This window comes from Scatophagus argus, chromosome 15 (genome assembly GCF_020382885.2).
Source record: "Scatophagus argus isolate fScaArg1 chromosome 15, fScaArg1.pri, whole genome shotgun sequence".
NCBI classification, from domain to species: domain Eukaryota; kingdom Metazoa; phylum Chordata; class Actinopteri; family Scatophagidae; genus Scatophagus; species Scatophagus argus.
In genome coordinates, this window is record NC_058507.1 from 3,879,519 (window position 1) to 3,892,733 (window position 13,215).

The 13,215-nt window shown below is 41.6% G+C and overlaps 1 protein-coding gene and 1 gene segment (V, D, J or C); both read right to left on the minus strand.

Moving 5' to 3' along the window:
- Positions 1–869: 869 nt before the first annotated feature.
- LOC124072176 lies at positions 870–12,138 on the minus strand. Its single transcript, XM_046413395.1, has 11 exons — positions 12,012–12,138; positions 11,605–11,905; positions 9,784–10,125; positions 8,830–8,888; positions 8,434–8,718; positions 6,983–7,040; positions 6,406–6,473; positions 1,617–1,970; positions 1,488–1,517; positions 1,205–1,311; positions 870–1,099 (listed from the first exon to the last, which is right to left on the minus strand). Exons 1-11 carry the CDS (start codon positions 12,082–12,084, stop codon positions 1,082–1,084), a joined length of 1,695 nt encoding a protein of 564 aa, XP_046269351.1. The 5' UTR covers positions 12,085–12,138; the 3' UTR covers positions 870–1,081.
- On the minus strand, positions 8,265–9,768 carry LOC124072198. The segment is given in 2 exon segments: positions 8,265–8,718; positions 8,830–9,768. Coding segments are annotated over 2 exon segments (417 nt in total).
- Positions 12,139–13,215: the final 1,077 nt, after the last annotated feature.

Below are 13,215 nucleotides of genomic sequence, written 5' to 3' on the forward strand. Positions count from 1 at the left end.
CTCTCACACCACACCTTATAGAAAATAATAATCCAAAAGCAGCTGTTGTGCGAGCTTTAACACGCACTCATGTTGAGCGTGAAGCTTCGGTTGACACAGAAATGGATGTTTTTGCCAGCTGTTTGCTCAGAGACGTGCAGTGCAGGGGGGTTGGTGCAGAGCTGCAGGTGCGAGCCGGAGGTTGTGGTAAAGTGGAAGGTTGCACCTTCGTCATTTCTCAGCACAGAGAGCGATCTGCAGGCTGCTCTGTGACCACATCCTGTCCTCTGCTGTCGCTCTGCACTCCTCTGCAGGGTTTCAAGCCCCCGTTTGTCTGCCTCACCAGCAACAGCTTTGACCTTCTTCTGTGCTCGGATCAGAGCGATGATTTCCTGTCGCTGTGTGGCAGACTCCCATTCTCACAACTAAAGAACTCAGAACTCCTTTATGCAGAACATGTAATGAGCTTCTTTCAGTTCATTTGTGCAAAATGGAAAAAACTTGATGTGACTTAAACAAAGAATATTAAAATGCAGATTTGTTGATGGAATTTATCTTTAGTCATCTCTCGGTTTGCTCATTGGAAAAACTTGCTCAGACTCAACTGAACCAGTTTCCCTGAGCTCAGATGTTAGAACATATTGAAGAAGTGAAAAAGAGTTTCCTTCTGAGAAAACGGGCAGATTGGCAAGCAGCTAAAAATACCTCGTGAGATGAGAAGAGATGGCAGCAGAGGAGGTTACTGAACGTGTAATCAGGACTGTTGGCAACAACTTACATCTGACAAGTGGGATTTATCTGCCCAAATCAACTGAAGTGATATAAACCGAGTGGAAATCAAGTTTTACTGTCTGTCATCAAGATGAACTGAAACAACATGACTGACGAGATCCTCGGAAATACTTTTATTGAGAAGAAAATGAAGCAAACAAGCCGTTCACAACCACAAAAGAGCATTTATAGAAACGCCAAAGTAGCTTTAAGATAACAAGAATTTCCTTGTCTAACAAACAGGTGTGGAAATAAAACTTTTCATTGTGTATTTACAGGAACCAACATTTCTGATCTCCCAGACTTCATTTGTTCAGCCTCGGCTCGGCTGTCAGTTGTTCTGCTTTCCCTGCAACGGACACAACAGACACAACGTCATGATGTCATGTTTTCATGTTGTGTTTGGTCAAATATTTAATAGTGCAGGTCAGGTGGTTCAGCGTGTGGGACAAACCTGAAGCTTCCACACCAGAAACGCCACAAAGGCTCCATAGATGCTGCTCTTGACGATGAAAACAGCGTAGGAGAGTTTGGCCGTCTGTGTGACCCTCAGATATTTCTCTGCACAAAGTTCAAACATTCAGATGAGCGATTCAAACAGGAAACGTCCAGTGCACTTTGAGGAGACACTTTATCTGTGCGGCTACTCTTAGTTTGTACACGTATGTGTATAAATACTGTGTTAGTGTTGTTTCTTGGACTGTGTTGTGTGCAGAATCACAACATAAAATGGTTACCTCTTGTTATAGCATTTCCTTTAGCTGGAGCTAAGAAACAGATGAGACAGGAGCAGATGATTATTTACACGTATTTCCAATAGCAGAAAGATCTGGTTTGAGTCATTTCTGAGTTCCAAATGGACATACCTTCAACACCATTAATGGAGTCTTCATAAATCTCATAATCCTTTCCATTGTAGAACTGGACCAGACACTTGAATTCTCGGGTGGGTGTGAACCAAGATTTGGCAGAGACCCTCAACCTGCTGGTGATTTTGTAATACCCGTCACCCTCCGGCCGCAGGGCAGCGTCGTCTGTCGCCACACCTTCGGTGACATTATCCCCATCAATCTGCCAGAACACACTGACATGGTCTGGGTAGAATTCACTTGCCACACAAACTAAGGTCTTCCTTCTTTCGCTGTCTTTTTTGTTCCGACACTCATTTAACGAAGGTGGAAGCACGTTCACTGTTGGTGGTTTTGCTTGACGGCCACTTTCTGCAAGACAAAGGACATAAATCATTACGTCAAAGCTGCTTGCTGCAGAGAACAAGTGTGAACTAAGTCCAGTGTAAACATGACATCTTAATGCCTGAAGTTAGACATGAATGTCTGGTACGAAAAGACACACTGAACCTTGAACACCAAGTAAAGCTTGATCATTGCAGGCTGCAGAGTTCCAGCTCTCAGAGTTCAAGCTGACTGTCATTCACATTTCATTTCTTCAGTCAAATGTTGGATTTCATTGCAGAGATCTTACCAAGAACTGTTAGCCTGGTTCCCTCTCCAAACTCGGCAGGATACGTGTTGGAGCACACAGCTGACTCGCATGTAAAAAACTGTCAAAGTTCTGACTGAAACTTACAACAGCACAGTGCTGCTCCAGGAAATGAGTGAATAAACCTAAAAACGTTACGATCCTAAACGTCACATTTGTCTGATTAAAGCTGAGCCAAAGTCACAAGACAAACATGAATGCATATTATGTTTTATATTTTCTTACCCAACACTGTCAGTCTGGTGCCACTGCCAAAGTAAGCAGGGCTGTAGTTGTTCACACTGATACGAGGCTGCAGAAAAAACTGCTCAGCCTTTCAGCATTGAAAGCTTTTTCAGTTAAAGCAAAAAGCTTCATGCACACACAAAGGTGGAAACAGGACACAACCATCCCAAATTAGATTTGTTTATAACAGCATTCAACTTACCAAATAAAGTTAGCAAATAAAGTTTGACTTCATATCTTATGGGATATTCCATGAGTTTATGTTAGCATGTGATTGTCTTACCTAAGACAGTGAGTTTAGTTCCAGCTCCAAAGTAAGCTTCTGACTGTGAACTCACAGTGTTTCACAGAGCTGATAAGAACTCGATGTGAGAGGAATAATCTGGGTTAAGAGCCAAACTGTTTTTCATTGCTGCAGAATACTGACAACATTTGTTTTCTTCAGCACAAACCTCCGCCATAACCTCTTTTGAGCTTTATAAAGACAATATTTAGATTACCAAGGTTTAAAGGCATATTTTAATACTGGCCATTGTTTTGTTCTCACGCCCTGTGCAAACAAGTTGTGAACCATGCTCTGTGAGATTTTTGTGTTGCAGGTTTTCTTACCTAAAACAGTGAGTTTAGTTCCAGCTCCAAAGTAAGCCTCGTTGTAGGAGCACAGAGACTTTTAGCTGTGACAAAACAACTTCCTACTGCTTTGCTTCATTTATGAGACTAAAACGTAAAATTTTAACTTTTAACTTGATCAAGATTTCATGAACTTTAAAGTGATTTCTTACCTAAAACAGTTAATCTTGTTCCTCCACCAAAGTAAGCCTCTCCAGCACCAGAGTCACAGTGCACTTGATCAGTGCTCAAAACAGTTCAAGATGCTGCTTTTACTTTGCTTTTTTCTTTTGAGTTTGGGTTAAATATCACTTTCCTTTCAACCTGTTTTTGTAGGTTGCATACAGTACAAACCTCTGAGTTACCAAACTGTTAAGCTTTACATTAACTTACCAAGAACAGTCAGTTTTGTGCCCTGGCCGAAGTAGGCTTCACGCTGACACAGCCTTTAATCCTGAGTACAAAAACCTCTGAGCCAAACTTAAACTGGACTTGGTGCAGCAAATCTCTTCCAGAAAAACTTTGACTTCTTACCTAAAACAGTTAACTTTGTTCCTCCACCGAAGTGAGCTTCATAACCACCAGAGGCACAGTGCAGTTGATCAGTGTTCAAAACATCCCCAGTTGCTGCTTTTACTTTGTCTTTAAATTCAGCTTCTTTAAGCGTTTGTTGCATTAACTGTCACGATTCTTTAAATTCTTTAAATCAAAAGCCAACACTGCGGTGTTAATGCAACACAAAACTAATCGCCTGAACAACAGTCCTGCTGACAGAAGTTTTACTTCTCTGACAGATGAATTAAACAGAAGAACTTTTGATGTCTTACTTACCAAGAACAGTCAGTTTTGTTCCCTGGCCGAAATAGGCTTCATAATTGGCACAGCGCTGAAGCTTCACATCAAAAAGCTCTGAGCTGAACTTAAACTACCAGCGTTAACCCAATGCAAACACATTATTGTTTTCAGTGCTCTTCTCCAGTTGCAAAGATGGTTACTTTACATTTGATGGTTACAGTTTTGTCTTGGTTGACTTACCCAAAACAGTCAGTTTTGTTCCTTTTCCAAAGTATGCTTCAGCATTGTCACAGTGTAAAGGTACTGAGCACGAAACTCTTGCATCTTTCTGTACCAGAAATATCTTAGAACAGTGTTTACCAATGCTTTTGTTCCATATTAAAACTTCAAAGCAGCGTGACATCTGTCAAAAAACATTATCAAACTGTAATATTTACCTAAAACTGTCAGTTTGGTTCCTTGGCCAAAGTAAGCAGGATAATTGTAGCTCACAGTGTTTTCACTTCAGCTCAGTATCTCAGGTTTCTTAAAGACACTTTTTTCCGCTTCACTTTCAATCCAACAGTATAACTTTTCTTCTTTGTTGCAGTGAAATGAAGTTCCAAAAGTTTTGACTTACCCAAAACAGTCAGTTTTGTTCCTTTTCCAAAGTAAGCTTCGTTTACACCATCACAGTGCAGAAATACTGAGCATGAAACTGACTTGTGTCTTTCTGCACTTGAATTATCTTTGCACAGTGTTTCCCAATACCTCTGTTCATACAAAAGTTCTTAAGTAGTGTGATGTCTGTAAAAATACAGTAATAAACTGTAATATTTACCTAAAACTGTCAGTTTGGTTCCTTGGCCAAAGTAAGCAGGATAACTGGAGGTCACAGTGTTTTCACTTCAGCTCAATATTTCAGGCTTCTTAAAGACACATTTTCCCCTTCACTTTCAATCCAACAATTTAACTGTTTTTTCCTTGTTACAGACCTTGTTACAGACGTCCTGACTTACCCAAAACAGTCAGTTTTGTTCCTTTTCCAAAGTGAGCTTCGTTTGCATTGTCACAGTGCAGAAATACTGAGCACGAAACTCTTGTGTCTTTCTGTATCAGAATTTTGATTCAACAATGTTTACCAGTACTTCTGTTTATACTGAAACTTTAAAGCAGTGTGTGAAAAATGAGTAAAAAACTGTAATATTTACCTAAAACTGTCAGTTTGGTTCCTTGGCCAAAGTAAGCAGGATCAGCATTGTTCACAGTGTTTTCACTTCAGCTCAATATTTCAGCTTCCTTAAAGACACTATTTTTCCTTCACTTTCATTCCAGTAGCTCTTTTTTGAGTTTGTTGCAGTGAAGTGAAGTTACAAAAACTCTGACTTACCCAAAACAGTCAGTTTTGTTCCTTTTCCAAAGTGAGCTTCAGTTCCTTGGTTCACAGTGCACAAATACTGAGCATGAAACTCTTGTCTATCTCACTACCAGAATTATTTTTGGATATTTTTTCACCAATATTTCTGTTTATACCAAGACCCTGTGTGACATCTGTGAAAGCAACGATGATGTCTGTAAAAATACAGTAAAAAACTGTAATATTTACCTAAAACTGTCAGTTTGGTTCCTTGGCCAAAGTAAGCAGGATAACCGGAGGTCACAGTGTTTTCACTTAAGTTCAATATTTCAGGTTTCTTAAAGACACCTTTTCCACTTCACTTTCAATCCAACAATTTAACTGTTTTTCTTTGTTGCAGTGAAATGAAGTTACAGACGTCCTGACTTACCCAAAACAGTCAGTTTTGTTCCTTTTCCAAAATAAGCTTCGTATGCACCATCACAGTGCAGAAATACTGAGCATGAAACTGACTTGTGTCTTTCTGCACTTGAATTATCTTTGCACAGTGTTTCCCAATACCTCTGTTCATACAAAAGTTCTGAAGTAGTGTGATGTCTGTAAAAGTACAGTAATAAACTGTAATATTTACCTAAAACAGTCAGTTTGGTTCCTTGGCCAAAGTAAGCAGGCTGAGTGTTGGTCACAGTGTTTTCACTTCAGCTCAATATTTCAGCTTTCTTAAAGACACTATTTTTCCTTCACTTTCATTCCGGTAGCTCTTTTTTGAGTTTGTTGCAGTGAAGTAAAGTTACAAAAACTCTGACTTACCCAAAACAGTCAATTTTGTTCCTTTTCCAAAGTGAGCTTCGCTTGCTTGGTTCACAGTGCACAAATACTGAGCATGAAACTCTTGTCTATTTCACTTCCAGAATTATCTTTGCATACTTTTCCACCAATATTTCTTTTTATACCAAGACTCTGAAGCTTTGTGACATCTGTGAAACAAACATAAACTGTAATACTTACCTAAAACTGTCAGTTTGGTTCCTTGGCCAAAGTAAGCAGGCAGATTGTTGGTCACAGTGTTTTCACTTCAGCTCAATATTTCAGCTTTCTTAAACACACTGTTTGTTCCTTCACTTTCCTTCTAATATTTAGACTTCAGTGGTCTGTTGTAGTTAAATGAGGTCACAAAATCCTTGACTTACCCAAAACAGTGAGTTTTGTTCCCTTTCCAAAGTGAGCTTCACCTCCAGTGTCACACTGAAGGCCTCCTCTACCAAAAAGTCACAAAACTTTCCATAATCAGTCTGTTGACATGCAGTCTAATAATCCTGTGGATGAAGAAGGTTCAGACATGCAGGATGGGCTTCATAACATCCAAAGTGTTTTGTTATTTTGGCAAGGTGAGTAAAAGAAGCATCCAATGCTCCACATATGAACTGAAAGTCATTTTAAAAATGTTTTGTCAGCAGATTTCCTGCATATAAACTGAGTTTTCCCGACCAAAGTGTCCTGACATCTTATCCGCCCTCAGATTCTTGATTTTTCTGCTCTGCCGAGTGTGTGAGGCAGCATGTAGCCGTCTACACAACGGCTGTTAATGGGAGGAGGTTTTTGTACGACGGCTCTATGGGATTGTATCACCGTGCCCCCCCTGTCCCCACGGTGAAAAAGCATCACACAAAAACCTGAAGTGTCTTTCGTTCTCCCCTCTCTCCTTCCCCCACCCAGTTTCTCCATATCTCAGCCTCCATCTCTGCCTGCCTGTGAGAGCAGCTGTACAGGTCGGGCTGACTGACGGCTGAACGCCGCAGCCCGACTGCTGCTATTTCTGTGACGGCTAAGAAAAGAAGCAAGAACAGAGGGAAGGAAAAGGGAAGCTGGTCTTTGTTTGTGTTTGTTTGTAGATGTTCAGAGGAAGTGACATCACTGCTGGTCACACCTCTGTATCCACCCAGTTATCAGTGAAGAGAGGAGAAAACATTTACTGAGTGAAGTTCACTGACAGATGAGTCTGATCCTGCAGGTTATCATTAAATTGTTCTTTATTTACATTTTTGCAGATTAAAGTTGTGATGCAACAAACTCCTGATGGTTTCATGACTGATAAGAAGAGATTGTGTCATAATGGGAGTTTATTATAGGACACATCATCGCACACGTGCTGTTAAAAACAAGTTGCACAGATTTGTGCTTAATGTAGAAATTTCAAACAGACATATTTTAAAGACAAAGATGAAATCAAATCTGATGACATTTTTCCAAATCGGAACTGATTGCAGCTGCTTATTTTTTGTAATCTCATTACGTAAGCCCGATTGCATGTCATCTGTTGCCTCCCAACAGAGTATTTGTTGATTATGTTTTCATAAAGTGTAATATCCTCATCTGAAATGTAGTAGAATTATAAAGCAGCATCAAATGAAAAGTATTGTATGAAAAGTACCTCAAAATTGTACTGTCTAAGATATTATGGGATGTCACAGCTTTTCTGCAGAGCTCACTTGTATGTTATGTGTAAACTGGACCTAATTCAGTCTGGTTCTTCTCTGTAACTTCATGTGCATGTGATCCTGACTTCTGACTGAAGTGTAATCCCACATGAACCCTGCAGAGGTCAGTGTTTGATCACCTGGTAACCTTTGAGTGTAGTAAACGTGTTGTACAGCAAAGTAAAACAGCAGAGACTACAGCACAGAGTGACACAGATTAGAGACAAACTGTACAGGGCAGCAACACCGAATGTGACGAGTAAACTTTAGCGTGTTAACACCTGCTCATTTATCTGAACTGATCAGCTCTGTGGTGCTGCTGCAGAGGCAAAGCACTTCTTGTTTACTTGTTTTGTAATCGCATGCTGGAGTGTCTTTTATAACTTTCGTCAACCAGCTGAGTCTCACTGTGTTATCTGATTTTGTTTTTTGCAAGGAGGACTTGTGGTGTCCCTGTTTGGGAGGAGATCACTGTGTGCAGCAACACATGGAGAATTCATGAGTCACGCTTCAGTTTTGCCTGAAACAACCACAATTAGCACCATGTCAGTCTTATCCTAAGTTAATTTAAATTTTGAAGCTTTGACTATTCTGAATCAATCTCATCATGGTTCTCTTTCCACTTTGCCAGCTCTAGTTTGACAGTTTTGTGTCAGATCAAATGAACCGCTGCTCCTTCCTGTCTGCACGCCGTCTGTGGCAGGCGGTTATTTGTATGGCTGCCTGGTCTGTGTGCATCACTGTGACTGGCAGCACAGTAGTAGGTGCTGCTGTCGTTGGGGAGCAGCTCAGTGATTTGAAGAGAGAAGAAGTTTTTGGACGCGTCGATGGACGACTGGAAGCGCCCCTCAGTCTGGTCGTACTCTCTGGTGAGGTACTGAACTGGTGCTCCGTAGTGGTTTTGTCTGTACCAGTACATGGTGTAGCTGGACATACTGAACCCTTGACCCATGCTGCACTCCAACGTCACCGTGACTCCGGGGTGAGACATTTGATCCCCTGCCTGAAGAACCACCACAGAGAGACCTGCAGCACACGGAGGACAATGTTTCACAGCATCTCACTTCAGTCAGGAGGAGAGTGAATTCACTGAGATGTGTGGGACCCTTCAGGAACTGGTTACCTCACAGGACCCACCTGAGTGCAAAAGAAGTGACAGGTAGAGGACCGTGACGAGCATGTCTGTGATGAGCCTCCTTCCAGCCGAATGATGGAGTCAAACTGTTTAGCACCAAGAAAACACGAGGTCACATGCTGCCATGGTCACATGACTGGAGGGGAAGTTTATTCATCACTCGCTGAGCATCAGCTCACACTTGAAGACACACGGAAACTCATCTTCGATGAGGTTTGAAGACCACGAGTGAATCTGACGTTTCAGGCATTTTGTCTTATCATTAAGTCACATATGATTGTATACATTTAAAGCTGCAAACATCAAGCATTCGATGGTGTCCCCACGTTTTATTTCTGTCAGGGCGTGAAGACATCTGAAACGGCGTTTACACCATCATGAGATGCTACAGCTCTGCTGTATTTGATTTAATTTGATTATCATTTAGTGATCAAAAGTGAAAATAGCACCTGGAAAGTTAACAGAATTTCATTCACCAAATTGTGATACAGTGATGCAACCTTACATTTTTCTCATTCTGACAAGACGTTTAAATCAACATTATTAGTCACAAAATACGCCAGCTCTCATTATGTCGTGAATTTCAGCTGTTGTTCAAAGTCCCAGGATGCTTTTCACAGAATGAGAGCTCAACCAGCAGACTCCCAACAATTAAAATCTCCAACAATTAACAGACTCAAAGGACAAAGAGACAACACGTGACTCCAGAAGATTCACATGATTGTACTTTGGTACATGATTGTGTGTAAGAATATTAGATGTTTTTTGGCAGTAAATCCATTTACCTTAGCACAACCTGCATGTTAAGTTAACTCATCATATAAATAATCAACTGTGTCATCGGTCAGTGATATAATATATGAATCACGCTCCAGTAAACATTGTGATATTTTCAGCTGTCAAACAGCTGTGTTGTAGGAGGTTTTTAGTGAAGCAGTGGTATTAAACCACATCACTGTGTGCTGGCAGCGCAGAAATAAACGGCTGAGTCTGATGGATCCACTGCGCGAATGAGCAGAGATCCTCTCAGCCTGTCGTCTCTTTTGATCTGGAACCTGTCTTTGAACTGGTCCTCGTAGCTCGGGTCACTCTGGAGGACTGTGTACCCAATGAGGCTCATGGAGCGACCGCTCTGTTTGTGTTGGTACCACAGCATAACTGAGAGGCTGCTGTCATTGTGACTGCAGTTAATCCTGAGCTCCTCAGTTCCTGCCTTCACAACTTGAGGAGAGGACTGCTCGAAGGACACGCTTTCCACGTCTCCTGTCAGTTCAAGCAATTTGATTTGTAGGAATTCACTGAAGAATTGTCATAACACAAGCACAAAGTGTTACAGGTGAAGTCATGTTACAATGAGACGGACTTACTTGTGAGCAGCAGCAGCAGTAAAAATCCAAATAAAGCTGGAGACATCCTGGAAACTAAAGTTAAGTCAAGAGATGTGCAACAGTGACAAATAACCAAAACACATGGATAGTTTCAGCATCAAATTTACCATTACAGCACATACTGAAATGTGTTATCAGAGGGTGAGCACTCACATTCTCCTCCAGTCTGATGAACTCAAAACAGATCAGATCAGCAGTGACTATCTTCCTTTATCCAGCTGTCACACCTCCTCTTCCCCACCTTCTTGCTTTGCTCACAGCTGATCTTGTTAGAAAACATGTTTTTTTTCTGCCTGCTTCTGCTTCTTTGCAGCACTTTTATTTCTGATCACAAGTGAATACAAACCTACATTCTGTGTTATACCAAAATGTCCAAGAACATTTAAAGGAGACCAACAGTCTCCAGCCACAGCTATTTAAACTGCCGCCCTGCCCACTGTAGGTGTGTTTCACTGGTGCTAAACATGACTCCTTAGCCTGCTAGCTTCTGTGCTTCAACACTTCCTGCTACTGATGCTTGTCCTGTCTGCTGCTTTCAGAAATAACACACACACACAGCCAAATCTGTTGCTTTGGGATGGCCTGCTGGAGCAAAGGTGTTGGAGTTGCACACTGGGTGGTGTACAGCTGACATGTCCAACACTTGTGTGTAGGCCTCGAACACACACATCACAAGCCTGAAGCTTCAAGAGTTTCCAGGCGTTTGGAACCACAGAGAGGCTGGACATCACTGCTTCACGTCGTCAAAGCTAAGAACCTGCTTCTTGTTTCTTAACTTGGTGCTCCTGAGTTGATGTCCGTGTTCAGTCTGTGTGCGTTGTTGTGTCAGAAAGCCGTTGACGTGCTGTCTGCTGGTTGATATGTTCTTGTGTTGCTGCTGTAACATTTGTTCTGCTGAACTTTATGTTCATTTGGTGTTTGGTGCGTTGTGATGCTCTGACCTTCCTGCATGGTGTTGACATGTGAATGTTAATGTGGAGTCTTGTAGGCCTTGAGTTCAGGTCTGGTTTGGTCTTACTTGACCTGATTGGTTTTATGCATCCTTTGATTTAAGTTGCTGCCGTTGTTTCACTTATGCCAGTTGCAAATAGTTGGAAGTTTATGATATAAAGATGAATGTTTTCAACACTTTTGTCTTTGTTTGGAAAGTATCACCAAGTCATGTTTACCTCCATGGTGATAGAAAGTCAGATGAAGTTTCTTAACTTAAGAAACTTTTAACAGCACCGACCCAGCTATCCACCCACTCTCAACTCACTTTCCACAACAGCAACAGTTTAGCTGCTTTGAGGCTAATTCCACCAGCCTGCCTCTCAGGATCTCGAGCTTGGAAACAACAGGAAAAGAGTTCAGGGTTTTTGGTGAGGGAGTGGCATTAAACCACATCACTGTGTACTAGCAGCGCAGAAATACACAGCAGAGTCTGAGAGATTCACACTCTGAATAATCAGAGCTCCTGTTTGCACGTCTTTTCTTGTGATCTCAAACCGATCTTTGAACTTTTCCTCGTAGTTGGGGTCGTTGTTCACATAGCCGTATCCAATGAGGCTCATCAAACCCGTCTCTTTTTGTTGGTACCAGAGCATTACATCGAGGTTGCTGTCGTCATGACTACATTTAATTTCTGTCCTGGCCTTGTCGTTGACTATTCTGGGAAGTGATGGCTGAAATGTCACACTCTCGGCTCCATCTGTAGGGAAAAAACAGATTTTAGTGCATGCAGAAGAAATTTGTGTAATTGCTTCATGAAATTAAAACCTCAGTGAGATTTTTAGTTTTGCAGCTAATTTCATTACATGAAAACCAGACAAGAAGAAATCCAATCACAGCCGGAGACATTTTCAAGTTTGAGGCTCTGATGGAGAACATAGCTTCCTCCAGTGATGTACCAGGAGAGACGCCGCCTCTCCCCCACAGCCAAACGTCTCAGTTAGAGGAAGAAGATGAGGGTTTTTAGTGAGGGAGTGGCATTAAACCACATCACTGTGTACTAGCAGCGCAGAAGTAAACAGCCGAGTGTGACAGGTTTGCACTGTGAATGATCAGCGTTCCTCTCACTGTGTCGTCTCTTGTCAGCTTGAATTGTTCTTCAAACTGACCCTCATAGTTTGGGGAGCCTTGATATCCATAAGCAATGAGGGTCAGAGACAAACTGTCTTTTCTTTGTTGATACCACAGCATCAGTGGACGGCTGTTATCATCATGACTGCAGTTCATCTGGACTTCAGTTTTCTCCTTCACTATCTGGGGATCAGATTGCTGAATTGTCACTGCACTCACCCGACCTGTGGAGGAAGCAGAGTTAGAAAATGTCTTTGATGCACGGCAAAAACCAGGAGGGAAAATGTTTGTTGTTAGCGTTATTGTTCAGCATGTTCTGTAAATAATCAGTGAATGTAATTCATCATGAGATTTGTGATCTTACAATGAAAACAGAAGAAGAGAAAACTAAAGATTGGAACTGATGAAGACATCGTCAGGCTCTGATGTGCTGCACTGAGGCTCCGGTTGAAGGGAGAAGCTGCTGTGTGTGTGTGTGTGTGTGTGTGTGTGTGTGTGTGTGTGTGTGTGTGTGTGTTAATGTATCACCACACCTTCTCCATGAAAGCTGCATACTGTGTGCTTTGTCTCCACCTGTTGGTGGAATCTGTTCTTCAGAAACCTGCTTTGCTCTGGTGTGCGTTTTGAATGAACTGAGATTCTGCAGACTTTATTTTTCCTTTTTTTCTATTCATCCTGTTTAATTGTTTGCAGTTTGATTGTTTAGAACACATGAGGTCCAGTTTTTTGACCAGTGATGCTCATCATCAGTTCTTCTTTGTTGGCTCTGAGGCTAATGAATCCTTAAAGGTGCACTGAAGTGCTGCTGGGGTTTCCAGTGTTTGATTTGTCCACTTGCTGATGATGATGGACAGTCAGCAAAACTACCCAATGAATGAGTTACCCATCAGTCCAGAAAACCTGATATTTTGTCCATTTTTGACTGTTTGAGCAAAGTTT

What these genes read in the sequence shown, in the direction of transcription:
- LOC124072176 (XM_046413395.1), bottom strand. Translation starts at nt 12,084, where the DNA reads ATGTTCTCCATCAGAGCCTCAAACTTGAAAATGTCTCCGGCTGTGATT. An exon ending in TCTTCTTGTCTGGTTTTCAT is followed by an intron (nt 11,906 to 12,011) that starts GTAATGAAATTA and finishes TTTTCCCTACAG; the next exon opens with ATGGAGCCGAGAGTGTGACA. An exon ending in GCCGTCAGTCAGCCCGACCT is followed by an intron (nt 6,474 to 6,982) that starts GTACAGCTGCTC and finishes ACTTTTTGGTAG; the next exon opens with AGGAGGCCTTCAGTGTGACA.